Genomic DNA, 20945 nt, shown 5'->3' on the forward strand with positions numbered 1-20945 from the left:
TAAAGAGTGGACGCTCTGTTAGCAGGTAAAGTGTGGACGCTCTGTTAGCAGGTAAACTGTGGACGCGTGTGTGCTTGTGCGACTGTGCAAACTGAAGTGATACTGGTAGAAAACAAACAAACAAAAAAATTAATATCCACTCAAAATACTAAGTTTATGTGTGAGATAGATTTACAAAGACGAAAACTGAAGACATTTTCTCTTTAATTTTAGTTTATTTTAGTTAGTTTGTAAACTCCCAATACAGTTGCAGTTAGTTCGGAGAGTCGGATTTAACTATAACTGTCTGTTTAATCAATTAATGCTACTGGCTACTAAAATATTGCTTTAGATAACACACCTGACTTGATTTTAAGGGTTAATACTAGACTAAAGGTTAATGGATATTTTTATGGGAACAGGGGGAAGTATTTTGTCGCTAGTCTTCATCATGAAACAGGTGTGTATCTCCTCACACACCTGTTTCATCTCATGCATTGCCCAAAAAACTACAGCCAGAAGTCACCATGGTCTCCATGCACAATCAGAAACACACCATGGCAGTTTTTTCAGTTTTACAATCCCTAATATAATTATACCATACCATACCATCTTCTTCTACTTATCCAGGTCACAGGGGCAGCAGTCTCAGCAGGGAAGCCCAGACACTCCTCTCCCTGGCCACTTCCACCAGCTCCTCTGGGAGGATACCGAGGCGTTCCCAGGCCAGCTGAGAGATATAATCTCGCCAGCATGTCCTGGGTCTTCCCCATGGCCTCCTCCCAGACAGACATGCCTTGAAACACCTCCCCAGGGAGACGTCCGGGAGGCATCCTGACCAGATGCCCGGACCACCTCATCTGGCTCCTCTGGATGTGGAGGAGCAGCGGCTCTACTTTGAGTCTGAGCTCCTGACCCTCTCTCTAAGGCTGAGCCCAGACCCGGATGCGGAGAAAGCTCATTTCGGCCGCTTGTATTCGTGATCTTGTTCTTTCGGTCACTACCCACAGCTCATGACAACAGGTGAGGGTTGGAACGTAGATTGACCGTTAAATTGAGAGCTTTTGCCTAATATAACTATTGATACTTAATAAAGACTGAACCATCCAGTACAAAATACGACCATTTAATCCTGGAGCATAAGTAAGTAAACAACAGCCTACCTTTCTTTGAAGCAAAGTGCACGTGATGTTAGGGGTATCATTACATCCTGCACGATACTGTGTTCTGAGGTTTAAATAGATGGTTAATTTACAGTATGCTGCTGTGCCTCGTGTGTAAATGTACACATGGTTGTTTATTCGGAGCGTTTGGTTGTGTCTTCTGCATGATGGTAACTCATACATTGACCTGTGTGTGTTTTCTGTGTTTTTAGGGGTACAATGGAGGAAGAGGAAATAAATGTACCGGCCTGAGTGAGCCGGGTGTATTCAAGTGGAGGGCTGAAATCCGCCGTGTAATAGCCAAACGTCTGCCTGTAGGTGTACCTGGCTATTAAAGGGAATGAGAGCAGACCCACTGATTGGATTGACTCATGCTGTGCCCAAAACACACCTTTGAACACCTCACTCAGTGCCCAGATTGTGCACCATTAGCTCCTCGTGTCCTAATTCACATGCCCTGACAATGCTTTTTAGATTGTTCAAAAAATGACCTTTATGAACTCCTGAAACTTGCCTGTCCTGTTACCTAAATACAAACTTGTTATGAAGGCAGGTGATTGTTTCAGTCCTAAAAGCTCCCGTCTTCATTCTGCCAAGGTTTGAATAATTGCTGTCCAAGGGTTTAGTTTGTATGAATAATCAGGACATTTGCTTTTGATGGTTCAATCAAACATTGCGCAAGTGCAATAAAAGATAATTAAAAGATTCTCATGTTTTTACAGACAAACTCTCGCTGAAGGAAACACCCTGAGGTGGAGCATGACGGTAAGTACACTCCCTGAAGCAGAACATCCGTGTGAACACCAAGGTCCTGTTAAGTGTCCTAAGACAACACAGAGACATTCACACATCTTGAATTCTAAAGTTATCAAATCCTGCAAATCCTCAAATCTACTATTTCAGTATTTTGAATATAACAAGTAATTTTACTGAACTGTGCTGCATGATGAGCATAGTTTTCAACAGGAGAGTCTCTTTAATCTCTGATGTCTTCAACTGTCAAATATTGTGAAATCAGGCCCATTGTTGCTCAACAATAATATTAAAACTGGTCATCATGTCTGAACCAATCAATGGCTCTTGTACCAGCCCTCTCTCTCTCTCTCTGCTGTGTGGACATCTTCAATTAAAATCTAGATTTCTAGGAGCTGTGTGCATCACCTTTTGGAACTCCTTTGGAAGAAGGGAGGAGGCTGCAAGGTCAAACAAACTTGTTGGTGGTGGAGCTGCAGAGGGCGGGAGTTGCGCAGGTGTGGGATATAAACAGCCATCAAGCAGATCCGCACCTGCCTTAAGAGCAAACTTCGTGCCCTGAGCATCTGGCTGTCTCTCTCCCTGAGTCCGAGACAGAGCGTCCTCCTCTGGTGCAGTCGGCTCTACTCAACCTGAATGGCAATGGCACCTGTGCTCCACTTCGCGGTCATCATCGCAGCAGCGCTCCTGCCAACTCTCACGTCGGCTTACCTGGAAAGCGCGTAAGTAGCCTACAGCGGGGATCTGCCAACAAACTGCCACATGTTGTTATTCATGTCATTCATGTATGCAGAAGTTTGGAGTGTGCGTCACGCCGATGGACGCCACATGCGCGCGCAAGTGGCTGCACATCATGAAGTTTGCACACTTCAGAAGTTTCTGCATGTCCTGCCACTTAGCTCATCTTACAAATAATCATGATGTGCTGACAGCTGCAGAAGTTAAAGGGACAAACTGGAACAATGAGTGATAACTGAGAGGGCCTTATCACGTTTACAACACATCATTTAAAGATAGGTTGAAGTGAAAGGTGGTCTTTACTATACTCAAGTAGTGTTCTGGTATCTGCTCTTGAGTTTAACTTTCTCAGACACCTGTTCTACCTTAACACCTTACATCTCAACCCAGGTGTTTTTTATTTTTCACTCCTTATATTTACAAAACAGACATTTTACTTTTTTTATGCATTTCAGGGGAATTATTGTGTATGTGCATCACTCTGCTGCAGCCACAACAAGAAGACACATACTAATAACAATAATCATAATAACACTTTTTTTATAAACACTTATTTTTGGGCTTTTTTTGCCTATAATGGACAGGACAGCTGAAGAGAAACAGAGGATGTGGGGGGCAGTGAGTGGAGGAGGACATGTAGTATATGGTCGAGGCTGGAATCAAGCCTGCGGCCTCTGTGACTAGGAATATGGCCTCTGTACATGGGGCACGCGCCTAGACCACTAGGCCAACGGGGACCCATAAAACATTTTTTCAACCCCAAGTGTATAGTAAAATATCTCATTTGTATATTTTAGCTCAGTTAATATCTTAATCTGTAACCTGTAACTTAACATTAGAAAAATTACTTGAATGTCTTATTTTTTTTATGGAAGTGTGGTTGGGTAAAAAAGTGAAATACACTTTTAAAAAATTGAAATAAAAGCAGCTACTATCCTTCAAAAAATCCAAGATACACTGTAGTACTGGTGTACAATTAAAATGCTTTTATATAAATGACAACCTGGGGTTAATTTGACTTTGCACAGAGGTAGGTGGTAGAAATGTACTACTTCAGAGATATTTCTCAGTCTTATACTGTGAGGACACATCAGAGCTTTTGCACTTCTACTCTAAAACAGGGGTTCCCACAGTGTGGGTCGGGACGTCCTGGGGCGTCACGAGACACAAATGAGGGGTCGTGAGATGTCTTCGAGAATGTGTTTTTTTCTTAAGATAGTACATTTTACCCATTATAGTAAAAATATCAACAAAAATAGTAGCTAAACTTGAAATAAAACCTTGAAAATAGAAAATATAATGAGTTTTCTGCCTTTCTTTGTTTCCAGATGACTCCTAGGTTTAGGGTTAGTGAACAGGTAGTGATCAAAAGCATCAGTAGCAGCAGGTTAATTCATAACAGCACAGGAAACACAGACACATGCTCATATAGGTAGGGTCATTTTCTGCAGACCAGCTAAATGAAGCCACATTAAATCACTCTGAGGGACAGTGGGGGTCGTGAGTCTTTGGCACCTATATTTTGGGGGTCGCTGGCTGAAAAGTTTGTGAACCCTTGCTCTAATACATAAGTTGAATCAGTTCCTCTACATGTAGCAGCATCTTTGTGTTTTTTTTCCTGCAGCCTTTATGCAGTGACGGTGAGCTCCCAGCTGACAGGAGGGAATAAGGAGACCCTATGTGCTCAGTTGCTCCTCCCCATGGAGACCCCCCGTCCGATCTGTCTGAGGGTCACCCTCGAAATGCCATCTGGAGAAAAGAAAAGTCTAATCCTGGAGGAGGGGATCCAATGCAGGCTTCACCGCTGCTTTGACTTTCAGGTCTGACTCAGCATGTGTACACACGGTTCAGCAACTGAAGGTTCTTTGGCTTGGTGTGTTAGTTAAAGCTCCTGTGAGGAGTTTTTATCTGCTTATAAAACACACTACAATCAATGCTAACATCTCTTTATGACCTACAAAAGCAAACAAGCATCATTAAAAAGTGTACTAATATATTTATGGGTAACGTCTCATTCCGCTGGGTTGAAGTCAGACGAGGACACATCCAGCATCCTGCATGCTTTGTTTACATTTTCCACATGGAAGACTAACAGTGAGTGATGTGTTCGAATGTTAAAGGGCAGAAGAAGCTTCATCAGGAAACAAGATGTATACATACAGGAGAGGATCAGCAAAGAGAAAAGACGTACGGTTTTGTCCACAGGGGGCGCCAAAATCAACACAAAGTTCCTCACAGCAGATTTAAGACAAATATAACTTAAGTTGTCCCAGTGAGAGCATTTTTAACTTCTGGGTTTCTGATTTGGCCTTGAAGGTGTCTTTTCTGAGACTCTGCTCAGTAAATCTGTGATAATAAATTCAATACTTAATGTCCTCTGGTGATTGTCATCTATTTCCCCTTGTAGAAGTCTATGTCCAAAATTAGTTTTCTGTGCACCAACCCATACATGATACCGGTGGTTGAGTCTGTTGGCCAGTAAGAGGCTCTGTGTCTAGCTTTCCACCAATCAGAAGCTCTATTACCAAAGTATGTGTGAGCACTGATCACAGTAAGTCACTTATAAGTCTTTTATCAATGGTTTTATATTAGTCCATCCATCCATCCATCTATTTTCATGCAGGATCAGGATACAGGATCAGGTTGCAGAGGCAGCAGTCTAAGCAAGCTCCTGAAGCGTTCCCAGGCCACATGAGATCTATATCCCCCTTAGAAAGCCTTGGGTCTGCCCCGAGGCCTCCTCAAAGGTGGACGTGCCCAGAACACCTCTAAAGGGAGGCGTCCAGGAGGCATCCTCATGAAATGCCCGAACCACCTCAACTGATTTCTATCAATGTGCAGGAGCAGCCGCTGCACTTCGAGCTCCCTCCGAATGTCCAAACTCCTGAGCCTCTCTCTAAGGCTGAGCTCGGACACCCTTCAGAGGAAGCTCATGTCGGCGGCTTGAATCCACAATCTAATTCTTTCGGTCACTATGCATAGCTCATGACCACGGGTGAAGGTCAGAACGTAGAGCGGCTGGTCATTCGAAAGCTTCGCCTTCCAACTCAGCTCCTTCTTCACCGTGATGGTCCAGCACAATGCCGGCATCACTGCTGACACAGCATCAATCTACCTGTATCTGTCTGTTTTATATCAGTGCAGAATCCAAAACAACAAGTAGACTATTATAGAGATAATAAGTAATGTTAAGGTTCCCCAGCATTGAAATGTACATGCCTAATCTGAATTCAGCATCCCACAAAATCCAGCATTGTAAACCCAATAATCCCAGTAACGACTCAAGAATCCTGGACTGACTAACTAGTTTCAGTAACATCAGACCTGACACCTGCTTTCTAGACCAAAGGACTGAAATAGGACACTCTCTACATGTTATGTGGGTCTGTCCAGGTCTGAAGTTCTGTTCCTCTCCTAACAGAAATGTGTTTTCTGGTATTTCAGGTTCCTACAGTGAAATCCCGAACTGTTGCAAACGTCAATGTTGTCATCGAGGGTCACGACAAGTCAATCAGCAAGAAGACCAAAGTCTTCATTCTTCCTCCTGCGTTCATCCACATCGTCCGGACCGATAAACCCATCTACAAACCGGGACAGAAAGGTGAGTCTTAGATTCGGTGATATGACTTGGAGGAAATGTACGGCTCTGAATGTGTCTCCTGCTGTGTGGCAGAAATGCTGCAGACACAATCTTCATACAGCTCTGCCTTATTATCAATTCTGCTGCAGCAGCATTATTCTGCACTAAATTATAATATCTGCAAACTGCTGAGCTGAGATTTGACAACTGGAGGAATAATGTGGAAACTCAGCACTCAGGGAATGCTGGGTCCTCAAACAGTCTCAGTAGTGATTGTGTGGATTAAAATATGACAATAAAATACCTCAAATCACAAATACAATCTAAATGCACTTATTCTGAACCTATTTATATGTCTAATTGTTTCTATAAAGCTGCTGTTAGGTATTGTATGCGGTTGTAAAACAGATTGAAATTGATATTAGGGTCTCTTTATGACGTATAAAAGCAAACAAGTCCCTCAGCCAGGAGCTTGACAATTTATATACTGTAATAGTTAAAGCCTGAAACTGCTGATGAGGGGGAAGGTGTCAGACGGGCTGACTGACAGCATGCTGAGGACAGCCTTTCTTAACATTTTTAACAGCAAACAGTCACATAAAGGGCACACTGGAGCTTTAAAGGAATGCAGGATGAGATTTTGAGCCAGAGACAAAATCAGCAGAGTGATGAGCAGTACATCTTTGCCCACAGGGGGCGCCAAAATCATCAATCAATCAATCAATCTTTATTTGTATTGCGCCAAATCACAACAAACGTTATCTCAAGACGCTTTTACAAACAGAGCAGGTCTAGACCACTCTATGTCAAATTATGAACAGAGACCCAACTTCAAGACAGGGTAAGACTCAGTCTGACCCCACCTTAATCCACCATGAGCATTGCACATCGCAGTATTTAGCTAGTTACAGTGGTGAGGACAAACTTCCTTTTAATAGGCAGAAACCTCAGGCAGAACCAGACTCATGTTAGACAGCCATCATGCCTCGACCGAGTTGGGTCTGGAAAGACAGATAGAGGGGAGTAAGAGAGAGAGGTGATAGTGGTGAGACGAGTAGTAGAAGCTGTTGCCACTGGAGTCCAGCACGTCTGTATCAGCTGGAGTCCAGATCGCCCACAGCAGGAGGACGTCTACGGCAGCTCAGAGGAATCTATGAGACAAGGGAGCTCAGGGACTCCAGAAAGGTCTATGGTTAGTAACTTTAATGGGACAGGCAGAGTTAAAGTAAGTGATGGGGGGTTGGGGGGAAGGGGGTGAGCTAGGATCCCAGTGTGTCAGTGTGCCAGTTCCCCCGGCAGTCTAGGCCTATAGCAGCATGACAAAAGCTGGTCCAAGCCTGATCCAGCTCTAACTATAAGCTTTGTCAAAAAGGAAAGTTTTAAGCCTACTCTTAAAAGTGGAGAGGGTGTCTGCCTCCCGGACCCTGACTGGTAGATGATTCCAAATGAGAGGGGCCTGATAACTGAAGGTTCTACCTCCCATACTACTTTTAGAGATTTTAGGTACAACTAGCAAGCCTGCATGTTGGGAGTGTCGAGTTCTAGAGGGGTAATAGGGCACTATGAGCTCTTTAAGATACGAGGGTGCCTGATTTTTAAGGGCTTTGTAGGTTAAAAGAAGGATTTTAAATTCTATTCTACATTTTATTGGGAGCCAGTGTAGAGAAGCTAGCACTGGAGAAATGTGCTCCCTCTTCCTAGTTTTTAAAATCAACACTAAGAGTTCCTCACAGCAGCTTTAACATTTGTTGGAACTTCCAACCTTTTAATAGCAAAACCAGTGTATCCATGTCATACTTACTAAAAGCTGATATAATAATAGAGCAAAGCTGCCATTGACAGATTTAATATCTCACTTTGACAAAGTCAGCAGACTTATAACCCTGAATTTAATCCTTGCATTGGCTGTGCTTAAAAAATACTGGATTGAGGACTCTCCCTTACATAACATCACCTGTCAGAAAACACTGTCTCCTCAATTTGTATTCTTTACCAAATCAGTCCCAACTAAGTATCATTATGATTCATCTGGGACCAGCAGCTGCACCTGACAGTGAAGCAAAGACTGACAAAGTAGCATAAATCATGTAATCTCACGACACTAGGAAAATGTACAGTTCAACCATAGACTGTAAAAAATATGGACGTAGTATCCGTGACGTCACCCATCTGTTTCTGAAGAGCTGTTTTGAGACCAATCGGCTGCGGCAGCCATATTGCTTCTGTCGAGCCAGTGTGACGTAAAGAGGCGGGCTTTGAGCCTCCTAGCCAACAGCTGCAGTGTTTCCACAGGCAGCTGTATCTCTCATTGGAAGACTGGTAATCTCAATATCTTTGAAATTGCCGAATTAGAAAAAAATTCACCCCCCTCACAGTGAAAGGACGTCCAGAAATGAGCTATTCAGACTACACTCATCTTTTGTACCAGACTGTAAACATGTTTATTAATGCTGCAAAGATCGTCTTTTCCCCATTCATGTGTATGTGACTTCCGGTACTTCCGGAGCCAGCCTCAAGCGGATCCTCGATGAACTGCAGCTTTTAACCCTTCTGCATTGACTCATATTTTGCCGGTTGAGTTCAACACAACAATGTGAGGACTCAGTTATAAGTGCAAGACAAAGTCAGTAACAGCATGATGGTCGCATCAGCACCACAGACAGAATCAGAATCAGTTTAGTGTCACTTTCAAGTACACACATTAGCACACATTGAGGCGAGATATTGTGCCCCACACATCAGTCATAGAGAAAAATTAACTAAAAGGACATCAAACAAGACAATACAATAGACAGCTAGTCCATGTTGAGTTAATAAAAAAAAAAAGATATGCTGTGATGACATCAGCTCAGAGGACATTATTCTACTTTCTCACATGTCTGTTAGTCGACATTTGACCAAATAACACCAAATATTGTAACCATCTGTGAGCTAGACGCTTTTTCATGGAGAGAAACAACTCACACAAAATTTAACAGCTGACAGTAAAAACATGAATTTGATATGACATGATGATGACTTACTCACGCTAAGGGCTCAACAAAAAGCTCCTTGCATCTGTCTCCAGATGATCCACCACAAAAATAATGTAAGTGATTAATCCCAATCCAATTTAGATAATATATATTAATAATATTAATCATGTTAATTTCTCCTGTGAGAGCAAACATCCTGGATAATCAGAGTGTGGGTGTGTAAACAGAGAAGAGAAGAACCGTCACATGAGCTGCAGTAATGAGATCATCTGCTGCTCAATCTTTCACCTCTGATGTACCAGATAAGCTGCAAGAGCTTTCTGAGCTTTTGATCGAATACATATTTAAAATGAATCCATAAAGTGTTGAAACTATCATCAGATTAATTGTTGTGTCTCTTGCTGTCTCCCAGTGGAAAAGTGTTTCTTTATTATGACCTTCCTCTTATTATGTACAGCTCTGTGTGTGTCATATTTAGAGAATGATTTGACGTGTTTTGTGTTTATTTATTCTTCCTTCTCTTAAAGTTATGTTCCGGATTGTCTCTTTGGACACCAATTTCATCCCCATAAACCGAGTGGTAAGTTAAATCCTGAGATGCTGCCGATCACATTCAGGGAACTCGTAGTCTGGTGTGTTTTAAACCGAGCAGTCAGTCAATCTGAGGAGGGAGGTCTATTTCGGTTCAGAGAGTGGGAGGTGAAGCTGATTTTGAAGACAGTGTAGGTGTGACACGCTGCGTGGTGTAATGTGATGAACGTGCCGTCAGAGTTCACACTGCGTTTAACCCAAATGCCTGAATAATGCAGGCTGAAGGCCTTCTGTGTCTGTGTGAGAGGTTAAAGCATGACTGCAGACCATAACTTCATTCAGATCATGTAGAGAGGGACCATGTGGAAGAATATTTAGTCCTTAGGTTTGACTTTGTTTCACATTCTGTAGCCTCACTTTAAATTAAAGAAGTTATTCCTCAATGTATCAAATTTAAATATCCTTCATGGATTCAGTTTCATCTTTTACACATCTCCTAAAAAAATGTAGTCTCATGTTTTTTAGTGATTTCAGATTCTTTGACTTGAAATTTAAATTAAATGTTTGAAAGAATTGTTCCACAGAGACGATGTTTGTAGGTCTGAAGGTTGATTAAAGAGATCTCATATCTCAGGGTTTTTACTGTTGAAGTTTAAATCTTCACAGGTGAATACTTCCAGTTACACCGTTCTTCCTTTTATAATCAATCAAGCTTTATTTATAGAGCACCTTTCATACACATCAAATGCAACCCAAACTGCGTCACGGTGATTGAAAACAAGAAAGAGGCAGAAATAAAAAAAATTGCAAGACATATTTAGAAACAAAACTGTATTTTAAAATAGAGACTAATGCACACTGACAACAACAAAAATTAATTAAAATAAGTTAAAGCATCAAATTAACATTTGGAATATAAATACTTAAAATAAATAGATCAAAAAAGGGTAAGTGTTATGATTGTCACTAGGACTGGACCCAAATGCAGAACTCAGGCAAGCTGGATTGTGAAAATACAAGTGTTTATTTAGAGTGAACTCCTTGGTAATGGCGCCGTGGGTAACGAGCGGAGCAGTCCCTCTTTCCAGTGTCCTTCCACAGAGGGTAACTGGAGCTCAGGCAAAGGCAGGCAGGTTCAGCAGCAGACAGGGAAGCGATCAGCACGAGAGCAGGAAGCATGCACGGCAAACTCTGAATCAAGATGAAAACACACAAGGACGTCAGCTTGACACACACAAAGACAAGCAAAACAAAAACATGCTTGAGGAGCCACGGACTCAGTGTACCACTTAAAACTGAAGTACGATCTGGCAACGAGTAGGAGAGAATCCGGAGTCTTTATAGGAGAGGGTTGATTATTGAGTGGCTTCACCTGGTGCTGCCTGCAGAATGGAAACCCTGCCCACATTCACCCACAAGACACAAACAAGGGGAAGAGACACAGGAGGAGGAGCAACAGACAGGGAAATGACAAAACACACACAAAGAGGGAGAGGAGAGGGCTGCCATGATGAGGATCATGACAGTAAGAGTTGAAAATAAAATACAGGTGGAAAATATCATTAAAACTGAGTAGATAAATCAAAAACAAATAGTTAAAATTAATAAAAAAACATTTAAATCAATATAATGGTAAAAAGTAAAGTAATAGAATTGTTAAACCCTACATAAGCCAGACTGAATAAATACGTTTTTAGTTTAAGTTTAAAAGTCTCAATATCTCTAGCTCCTCTCAGATAAGTATAAAAATATGTTTTCTCTAAAACGTTAGTTGCTTCAATATTTGATTCAATGATCTGTGTATTGTGCTAATTCTTTGGTTACTTCAAATATTCACTTGCTTCTTTTGTTTTTCTTCTGTTTCAGTACAAACTGGTGGAGCTCCTGGTAAGAACCACTAACTGGGGGGCAGCGGGTTGGCCTAGTTTCTGAGTCACATGACCCGAGCACTCAGGATGTAGTCCTGAAGCAGGAGGAAGTCAGGAAAACTTTATCTGACCTTGTTTTGTTCATCTTTGAGAGTTTCAAACATCCCTTGATACAGAATGATCATTTCATAAGTTAAAGCTGCTGTTGGTAGGAACGGGGTACAAAACGTTCCTTTGTTTCTGTTGTGTTTGGAGAAAAAGTCAGATAAGATAAGATAAGATAATATATTACTTTATTGATTGGAGGAGGGGGCAGTTGTTACAGCATCCCAGACATAGGTACAATCAAGAAAGAAGTTTCAATAAGTAAAAATAAGTAAAAATAAAATAAAATAAGTAAAAATAAAATAAAATAAATAAAGCTATAAAGCTAGAATACAATTTAGATATATACAGTGTTGCAGTGGAATTTAAAGCTGGGGTTGGCAGTTTCGGAAAACTAGCATGAATTTGAATGTAGCATTTCCTCAGGACTCCGTCTAACCCCTCCCCTCCTCCCTCAGAGAACCTCCAAAACGACGCCCCCCCCCCCCCCCCCCGCTCACATGCACAAGCGCCGCTGACTTGCAAACAAACATGGCTGCTGTTAGCACTCACATCTGTCATTCTAGCATTATCCAGTTGCACTGGTGACACGATATCAGGAGAAAAGTTATAATACATATATGGCTCGTCATCCCTACAGCATCCGGACGGACGCTACAACACATATACATTTCTGTAGGACTTAGTAAATGTCATTCATTCTTCTGCTTGTCAGAGCCCCCGTGGTGAGAGCTTTTGAGACTCTGATCCGGACAACAGTCCTGAGCAAAGTACCTCATCGGGTCAGAGGGGACAGGCCTGAGGTCGAGCGAGAGGGGCAGTAAATAGAGTCAGGGGAAGCAGCGGCAGGAGACGGGGACTCAGAGTGCAGGCTGGGGAAATGTACGAGCAGGAGGCGGGCAGAACGGCAGGATGGGATTTGATTGGTTTACAATTTTGGGACCCAAAAAAGGTGATTGGTTGGTGTTTTCCCAGGTTTACTCCGGCTGTAGATAGCAGCTTTTTTCACTCTTTTTTAGGAACACATTATGTATTGATTAACATCGGGACATAAAGATCATTTTAACCAGTATAACAAAAATTGGATCTAAATCTGATTACCAACCCCAGCTTTAAATTAAATAGAAGTAATTACAGGCAGTATTAAAAAATTTCAGTAGTGACAGGTTGACATGGTGTGATTATTGTTGGTAATGACAAATTAAGCAATAAATAAAAATAATATGGTATGTAATATGATGCGCTGACTGAACGAGCTCCCCATCAGCCACAGCTCATCATGGAGAGGGTGAGAGGGGTTGTCCAGGATGGCTCGCAGTTTGTCCATCAACCTCCTCTCAGCCACTGACTCCAGACTGTCCAGTTCTAGGCCAACCACAGAGCGGGCCTTCTTTACCAGCTTGTTGAGCTTGCCTATGTATCCAGCACTGTCATGATTCCCATCGCTTATGTTAATTTTTATTCGCGCCTTTCTTTGTGAAATTCCCACGTTCATGCTGTTTCTTTATTCCAACCTTCAAAGCCTGTTTTTTTCTTGATTTAGGATCCTAATTCAAACCGCATTGCTCAGTGGCTGAAGATGCATAACGACGCTGGCATCCTCGACTTCTCCCATTCCACCATTCCTGAGGCGGAGGAAGGAACCTACATCATCAACGTCGTCACGGAACAAGGAGAGAAAATATCCCACAACTTCAAGATCGAGAAATTCGGTAAAATTGTCAGACAAATGGTGTTTTTTTATTAACATGTTCAGTAGTAAGACTTTTGATTCTTGTTTTCTTTGTCTTAGTTTTGCCAAAGTATGAGGTTACAGTCCACATGCCCAACGTGGTCACCGCCTTGGATAAAGAGATAACATTCAAGATATGTGGAAAGTGAGTTCCCAAACATAAAACTGTGTGCACTTTATGCTCAAACTTTAAAACTTGTCTCCTTGTGTCCTCGTGTTCTTGTGTCCTTGTGTCTTTGTGTGTCCTGCAGATACACCTATGGGAAACCAGTTGAAGGTTCAGTCAAGGCAGTGTTCTGCAGAAAAGGCTATAGCTATTGGTGGATTTCAGTCCCTGATGGAGTGGATGCTTGTGAGACTTATGAACTCAAAGTGAGTTTTAAATTTATTTATCTTTTTCAAGATTTATTTTTATTGGCAAAACGCAAACTTCACAATACAGGTCCAATATTCAAACATCGTTTTATGTTTTAAACAAAGTCATATGTATATATATAAATAAAAAAAATTTAAATACAAGAATTAAAATACAAAAATTAAAATAAAGAAATATAATAAAATAATAATAATAACAATTATAATTATATATATATACATACATACATTGAAATAATAATTATATATATACTGTATATACATACACGAATACACATATAAAAATAATATTAACAAAAAAGATAATAATAATAAATAAAATAATTTTGTTGATGTACTTCTAATAAATAAACATGTAAATAGCTGAATCAATCAATAAATATAACAATGATAATTAAATTAAGAGTAATGATAGTATGAAAATAATAAAACAATGCGAGTAATAATAATAATGATAATACAGTTTATTTAAAAGCACCTTTCTTAGCACTCAAGGACACTACAGAGAGATTAAAAACACAATAAATGAAATAACACAATAAAATAAATTAATAAAATAATATTACTATTATATTATTATATAAATAATGTAAATAATAATAATAATGATAACAGCCAAAATAATGGTAATAAATGTCTATTCAAAGTGATGATTAAAGAATCATGAAAAGAAGGTATAAAATATATATTAATGTAATTAATACACATATCTAGTTTGAGTTTCTAGTTTAAATGAAATCTGTTGACACACGTCTTTTATTATAAGTGTCACGTTGAATGTTTTAAGTTTGAAACTGAATCTTGTGAATATCTTCCAGACAGATAAAAGCGGTTGTGCTACACAAGTCGTGAACATGACGGCGTTCTTCATCACCAAGTACATGTCAATACAGAACTTTGAAGTGATGGCTGAGTTGTTGGAGTTTGGCACAGGTAGGCCGACTAATCATCTATTCATTTATATTTAGTCATCATTAACGCCTCCTTGATCTCAGCTGTCATCTGTGTGTTTGCTATCATCCAGGAGTCTCTTTAACCGGAACCGGGCAGATGGATGTCAGGAGTGATATCAGGAGGGTCACCTTTGAGGATCCAGCTCCTTCTTACAAGACCGGCCTCACGTTCGATGGAAAGGTAAACAGTGTGGTGTATCTTTTGAGGACAGCCATTTACCACATGAACAATACAAGGAAAAACAGCATCATGCTAACGGCACAGAACGAATACTTCGTTGTAACTTTCCGCCTTGTCTTAAAGGTTTGCTGTGGATTAGTTTTTGCTCTCTGGATTCTTTGCAGGTCAAAGTAACCGGTCCAGATGACAAACCTGTCCCCAATGAAGATGTGTATCTCTCTACCACCTACCCAGACAAGTTAACGATCACCACAGACTCGATGGGCATGGCCAAGTTTTCTTTGGACACATCCAAGTGGAAGGACACCGTGACCATAACGGTTTGTGAAGAACCTTAGATTAAGATTAGATTGTGACAAATTCAGGTTCTTGGGATGAACTGTGACTCGTTGTATCTGCAGGCTCGGCCTTCAGAGTCCAAGGAGACTTTCCCATCACTGCAATACAGCCTCAGACCGAGGTACAGTTCAGCCTCCCACAGGGCCTTGGAGTTCTATTCTAAGAGCAACAGCTTCTTGAAGCTCCTGCAGGCGGACGGGGAGATCATCTGTGACAAAGATTTGACCGTGCACGCGGAGTACATCATCCCGGAGGAGGAGCTGATGCAGGGGCTGGACAGCCTCAAGTTCTTCTACCTGGTGAGATTCAGAGAAGGGATGTGAGACCATGAGACAGAAACTAAACCCCTCTAATGCTTCTTACGGTGATACGTTTCTTTGCAGGTGACGTCCAAAGGAGAATTTAGGCAGCAAGGACACATCCAGGTGTCTGTTGAAAAGGGAGTCGGTGAGAAATGTTCCTAAAACACTTTAATATTGATGCTAACTGGTCAATTTAATTTAACACAACGTATCGCATCCCTCGAGGGGCAAGTGGTTTAAAGAAGCTCGTACAAAAAGACGTAAATGAAACACAAAAATGATAAATAAGAGCTCAAATATGAAAGAATACTGATCTAAAGCTGACAGATAGACCGATTAAATAAAATAAAAAAAATATCCATCTAATAAAAGATTGAAGGATCAGTCAGTACGATGGCTGACTTACTTTATTATCATGTTGAATGTTTTTTTTTTTTTTTTTAATATAGCAGTATTAAGTTGTTATATTTCTAATCCCACATGCTGCATCCTGTTGCTCTCCAAATATTGAAACTCACATATTCAGATTTTTAAATAAAGCCTTCAACAAGTAAATGAAGTCTTCCTTTTTAAAGGGAAAGTTCAGTTTCTTTTTAAGTGGAGTTGTATATAAAGTACTTGTCAATAATAAATGTATAACACACCGGAGATCCCGGTCAGCTCCGCCCCTTTAAGAAACCAGATCAGAAGTTAAAAAACGTACTACCCCTTTAAGCTGAGTTCTTGTTTATGTGCAGAAGTAGTTCTGGTTAAAAAAAAACTATTTGGTTTGATTTTACCAATATTCAAAAGTTTATTTAATGCATAATAAAGAATCTTAGAATATTAAATCTTTGCCTGTTTCGTGTTTTGTGCCTTGATCATTAAAGGAAAGATGTTTGTAGCAGTCGGCCGTGCCGTGGACCTGGCACCAGTCGCCCAGGTGGTGGTTTACACTGTGCTGCAGAGTGGAGAGGTTGTGGCGGACAGCATGGACTTCCCCGTTCAGCTCTGCTTCAAAAACAAGGTATCAACCATAGACTGTATAAAATATGGACGTAGTATCCGTGACGTCACCCATCTGTTTCTGAACGCTGTTTTGAAGCCAATCGGCAGTGGCAGCCATATTGCTTCTGTCGAGCCAGTGTGACGTAAAGGGGCGGGCTTTGAGCCTCCTAGCCAACAGCTGCAGTGTTCCCACAGGCAGCTGAGCCTCTCATTGGAAGACTAGTAATCTCAATATCTTCGAAATTACCGAATTAGAAAAAAATTCACCCCCCTCACAGTGAGAGGACATCGAGACATGAGCTATTCAGACTACACTCATCTTTTGTACCAGGCTGTAAACATGTTTATTTCTGCTGTAAAGATCGTCTTTTTCCCATTCATGTGTATGTGACTTCCGGTACTTCCGGAGCCAGCCTCAAGCGAATCCTCGATGAACTGCAGCTTTTAACACTTCCGCATTGACTCATATTTTTAGACCGGAGGTTGCCGCTTGGTATCAACCCAGTAGGACTCAATATGACTTCAAGATAAAATGCATGAGTCTGAATCTTTAAAGTGTGTTGAATCAACTTTGAAGAGATAGATCAAGTAGAGTTCTTTATGGTCTGACATCTTTCCATGACCTGTCCGTCTCCTGTGCAGGTCTCCTTGAAGTTCCCCTTCCCCCAGCAGCTCCCAGCAGAGAAGACCACGCTCCGCCTCCAGGCTGAGCCCGGCTCCCTGTGCTCCGTCAGAGCCATCGACCTGAGTGTCCTCCTGCTGGAGGACGAGCAGGATCTCACTGTGGACTATGTAAGACCTCACTCCTCTGAAAGGGAAACTCCAGTATCTCAAAAACCTCGGTCCTGGTTTATGTAATTAGGGGTCTCATTTATAACTAGTGAAGAAAGGTAAAATAGCATGCTCTAAAAGTGCTTGTTAATTCCACTCTCAGGCTCAGATTGTTATATAGTGTGCAAAAGAGTTTCTCATCGACTTAGGCAACTTTAAAACCAGCAGTTATGTTAATTTCTCCAGTGTCAGCAGTACTTGTGTCTAACCAGTTCAATGAATAACGTACATGTGTGTGTTTCAGGTGTACGGCCAGCTGCCTCTGCAAAAGCTATCAGGATTCAGCTATGAGATTGAGGACGATGACCAAAGTCCCTGCCTGACTGCACCATTTCCGTATCCGATCCCAAGGCCATTGCCATTTGTGCAGCCAGTTGAGCTTGTGCCTGAACCTGTGCTTGTGCCTGAGCCCTTTCCCTTGCCCGTTGAGCCTGTGCCTGAGCCTGTGCTTGTGCCTGAGCTTGTGCCTGAGCCTGTGCCTATTCGACGAGTCCGACGATCATTCATCAGATTCCCTCCTTATCAGTCCGACGAGAAGAACGATGTTTACAGCGTCTTTAAGGTACACTTTTTCAGTTTTTGATTAAATATTAAAAATCAACCTCATGAGGTTAATTCTTCGAAACTTGTTCATCTCTTTCCATTTCAAACTTTAACCATTAAACACTTTTTATTTTCTCCTCTATCCCGTTGTTTATCGCCCCCAAAATAACTTCAACTATGAGTCGAGAAGACCCTGAGTCAGAACCCTTCGACAGTCAAATCTCTGGCTTTAGTCAGAATAAAGTGAAGCACCAGCATGACGGACTGTAAACTTTTCAAAGCACATTCAAAAAACCTTCAGAGTTTTTTATTCTTAATGTTTAAACAAGGTCAGATCATCCACAGACGTCCCCTCTTTGCCAAAACAAACAAACCCACTTATTAAAGGTGACATATCAGGCTTTTTTCATCAATATATATTGGTCTAAGAGGTCCCCAAAACATGTCTTTAAAGTTTATGCTCAAAAAAACACTTTGAAATCAGATTTTGGCCTGCCTGAAAAGCCCTCTTCTTCAGTCCTTCTTCAGAACAGGCTGTTTTCTCTCTGACCACGCCCCCTCAGGAAGTGGATGTGCCTCGGCTGTCCAGCACGTTGATCTAATGTTTACATGTTGGCTGAATATACACGGCTGCTCAGAGATCACGTTACTTCAACCCTCTGAATCTGATCCAGAATCTGATCCTGACGGAGAGGCGCCTGTAGCAGGACCTTTCTGAAGGATTGGTCACAGATTTAGTGTTTCTTGTTGTTTTATTTATCAGTATGTCGACGTGTGTCTTGGTACACAGCTACGAACATGTAGCTATGTGGCTATGCTAACTAGCGCTAGCTTTAATCCATGATAAATAAAAATCATCCACTAGATCTTCAAATCTGCAGACGTGGGGAGTAAAACCGACCTCTGCCAGAAAGGCAGCAGGACCTTTTCTGAAGGATTGGTCACAGATTTAGTGTTTCTTGTTGTTTTATTTGTCAGTATGTCGATGTGTGTCTTGGTACACAGCTACAGCTACGACATGTAGCTATGTAGCTATGCTAACTAGCGCTAGCACTTATCCATGATAAATAAAAATCATCCACTAGATCTTCAAATCTGCAGACGTGGGGAGTAAAACCGACCTTTGTGTTTATTAAGACAGCCTACAACTAGCATGCCTCCCTCCTAAGCTCCTTGTTAGCACACATGTGTGCAGGGAATGAAAAACAGAGGAGGGGTTGAGTTGTATTTTATACAGTCTATGGGCTGAACAAGCTCCGAGCTCTGACTCCGTGACAGACCGGATATTGTTGTTACGTAACAAAAACACTGAAGTCTGAAACGGCTCGTTTCACACACATTTACAGAAAGGTGTAGAAATCAGAACAGGGGCAGAATGGATTCTTTTCATTCTCGGGGGGTTTGTAGACATGCCAGGGAAACATATTTCAGGTAAAGAACCATTAAAAAGTCCATTCTGCATGACATGTCATCTTTAAAACCTACAATATCTGTTTGATTTTAGGAAATTAAGTTCAAGAACTCTTGTCACACCTGGAGGGGCTGCAAGCTGAGCTGCTGCTCGTTTGAATGTTGGTCAGTTTGTCTTTTGGTCATGATGAGTCCTTCAGATTTCATCGTTTGGCCCATTGCACCAGCTCTGTATGAGTTGTGTCTGAAGTTCAGATTCCACAGGACGTTGTGTCATTGTTCGGTTGTGTCACGTTGACGAAAGGTTCATCTTAACTTGTAGAGCGTAGCGTCCAAACTAACCAAAATATTCTCGCAGAAGTTATGTTCTCACTCCATTTATCATATCAGTCAGTGAAGTAGAGCACATCCACACACTCCTCCATAATTTGTGGTATTGTATTAGAAGGTGGAAGCAACTCATTGTGAAAGAGAAACAGTGCAGAGGCACTGAATCTGAGAAAGCGCTGCAAACGCAAAAAATCTAGAAGCATGAACCACAATTTCTCCTCCAAGGGAAGGTGTCAAACCTCAACATGTTATATGATAAATATATTTACAACACTTCATGAAGACGATATCTCAATATGTCAGCAAACCCTGAAGAGAAGTTCCTCTAACACAGCGGTTCTCAACCTTTTTGAGTCGCGACCCCCAATTTAACATGCACTGGTGTCCGCGACCCCCCCCCCCATCCCCCCCACCCCCAAGTCGGGCTGATATTTACGGAGCCTCGAAGCTCTGGAGTTGGCCCCAGTGCCATCCGTTTCTCAGGGGGTGGTCCTGCTGTCAGACTGTCTGGTGACTGACTCTGAGACCCCTGCTGCTGACCCAAGTCTCGAGCTGGAACACTTTTTCTCTTAAGCCATCGCTCCATTTTACAGCATCAGAAAGCTAACAAACTTGTTGCAAAATGTAGCGCGAGGTTAATGGTTTGTTTTTCTTTGTCTTTTTTCCCGCCGTGGGTCACGGAGCATGATCTCACGCGCACAGGTCAATTCATACAAATTTAGTTGATACAATGCATTTTGAAAAAGTAATGAAGCACAAAGCAACTAGAACAGCTCCCTGACTGAAATTCTGTAATATAATATTAGATATATTTTTCGAAAATTATTTGGCGACCCCCAGAAATCATCTCGCGACCCCCATTGGGGTCGGGACCCCAGGGTTGAGAATGGCTGCTCTAACAGGCTGCCTTCATAATAAAAGTCCATCTTTATAAAACACCAACTGTAGTTAAACAACATTCTGAGTGTGATAAAGCCTGACTCTTCATATTTAAGTTTCTGTCAGTACTTTGGGTTCACAGTCATCTTTATTTTCATTCTCTGTGAGTAATTCCTCACAATGTTTATTTCTCTCTCTCTCTCTTCTAGAAAATTGGAGTCAAAATTGTGACCAACATGGACGTGAATAAGCCCTGCCCAGAACTTTCTCCCACCTTTTTTCATTGTATGTTTTTTGTCTTCTCCTTCGTTCTCTGATATGAAACATTCAAAATACTGAAAAAAGAATGGAGAAAATAAAACTCTGCTTTGTTGGAGTGCGCTGTGCTACA

At 41.4% G+C, this 20945-nt stretch overlaps 1 protein-coding gene across 1 annotated transcript in view; it reads left to right on the top strand.

Moving 5' to 3' along the window:
• Positions 1 to 609: 609 nt before the first annotated feature.
• Positions 610 to 20945, top strand: part of LOC117825395 (alpha-2-macroglobulin-like protein 1) — a 37634-nt gene continuing 17298 nt past the window's right edge. The window contains exons 1-20 of the mRNA XM_034701227.1: positions 610 to 1002; positions 1355 to 1456; positions 1865 to 1907; positions 2280 to 2617; positions 4258 to 4453; positions 6078 to 6234; positions 9716 to 9768; positions 11586 to 11606; positions 13236 to 13404; positions 13485 to 13569; positions 13676 to 13796; positions 14618 to 14732; positions 14824 to 14933; positions 15098 to 15253; positions 15335 to 15571; positions 15656 to 15719; positions 16444 to 16580; positions 17204 to 17353; positions 17637 to 17954; positions 20764 to 20839. Of these exons, the coding sequence (XP_034557118.1) occupies positions 2532 to 2617; positions 4258 to 4453; positions 6078 to 6234; positions 9716 to 9768; positions 11586 to 11606; positions 13236 to 13404; positions 13485 to 13569; positions 13676 to 13796; positions 14618 to 14732; positions 14824 to 14933; positions 15098 to 15253; positions 15335 to 15571; positions 15656 to 15719; positions 16444 to 16580; positions 17204 to 17353; positions 17637 to 17954; positions 20764 to 20839 (2251 nt within the window). The 5' untranslated portion in view covers positions 610 to 1002; positions 1355 to 1456; positions 1865 to 1907; positions 2280 to 2531. The remainder of the gene's footprint in view (positions 1003 to 1354; positions 1457 to 1864; positions 1908 to 2279; positions 2618 to 4257; positions 4454 to 6077; positions 6235 to 9715; positions 9769 to 11585; positions 11607 to 13235; positions 13405 to 13484; positions 13570 to 13675; positions 13797 to 14617; positions 14733 to 14823; positions 14934 to 15097; positions 15254 to 15334; positions 15572 to 15655; positions 15720 to 16443; positions 16581 to 17203; positions 17354 to 17636; positions 17955 to 20763; positions 20840 to 20945) is intronic.

This window comes from Notolabrus celidotus, chromosome 14, assembly GCF_009762535.1.
Source record: "Notolabrus celidotus isolate fNotCel1 chromosome 14, fNotCel1.pri, whole genome shotgun sequence".
Taxonomy (NCBI): Eukaryota; Metazoa; Chordata; class Actinopteri; order Labriformes; family Labridae; genus Notolabrus; species Notolabrus celidotus.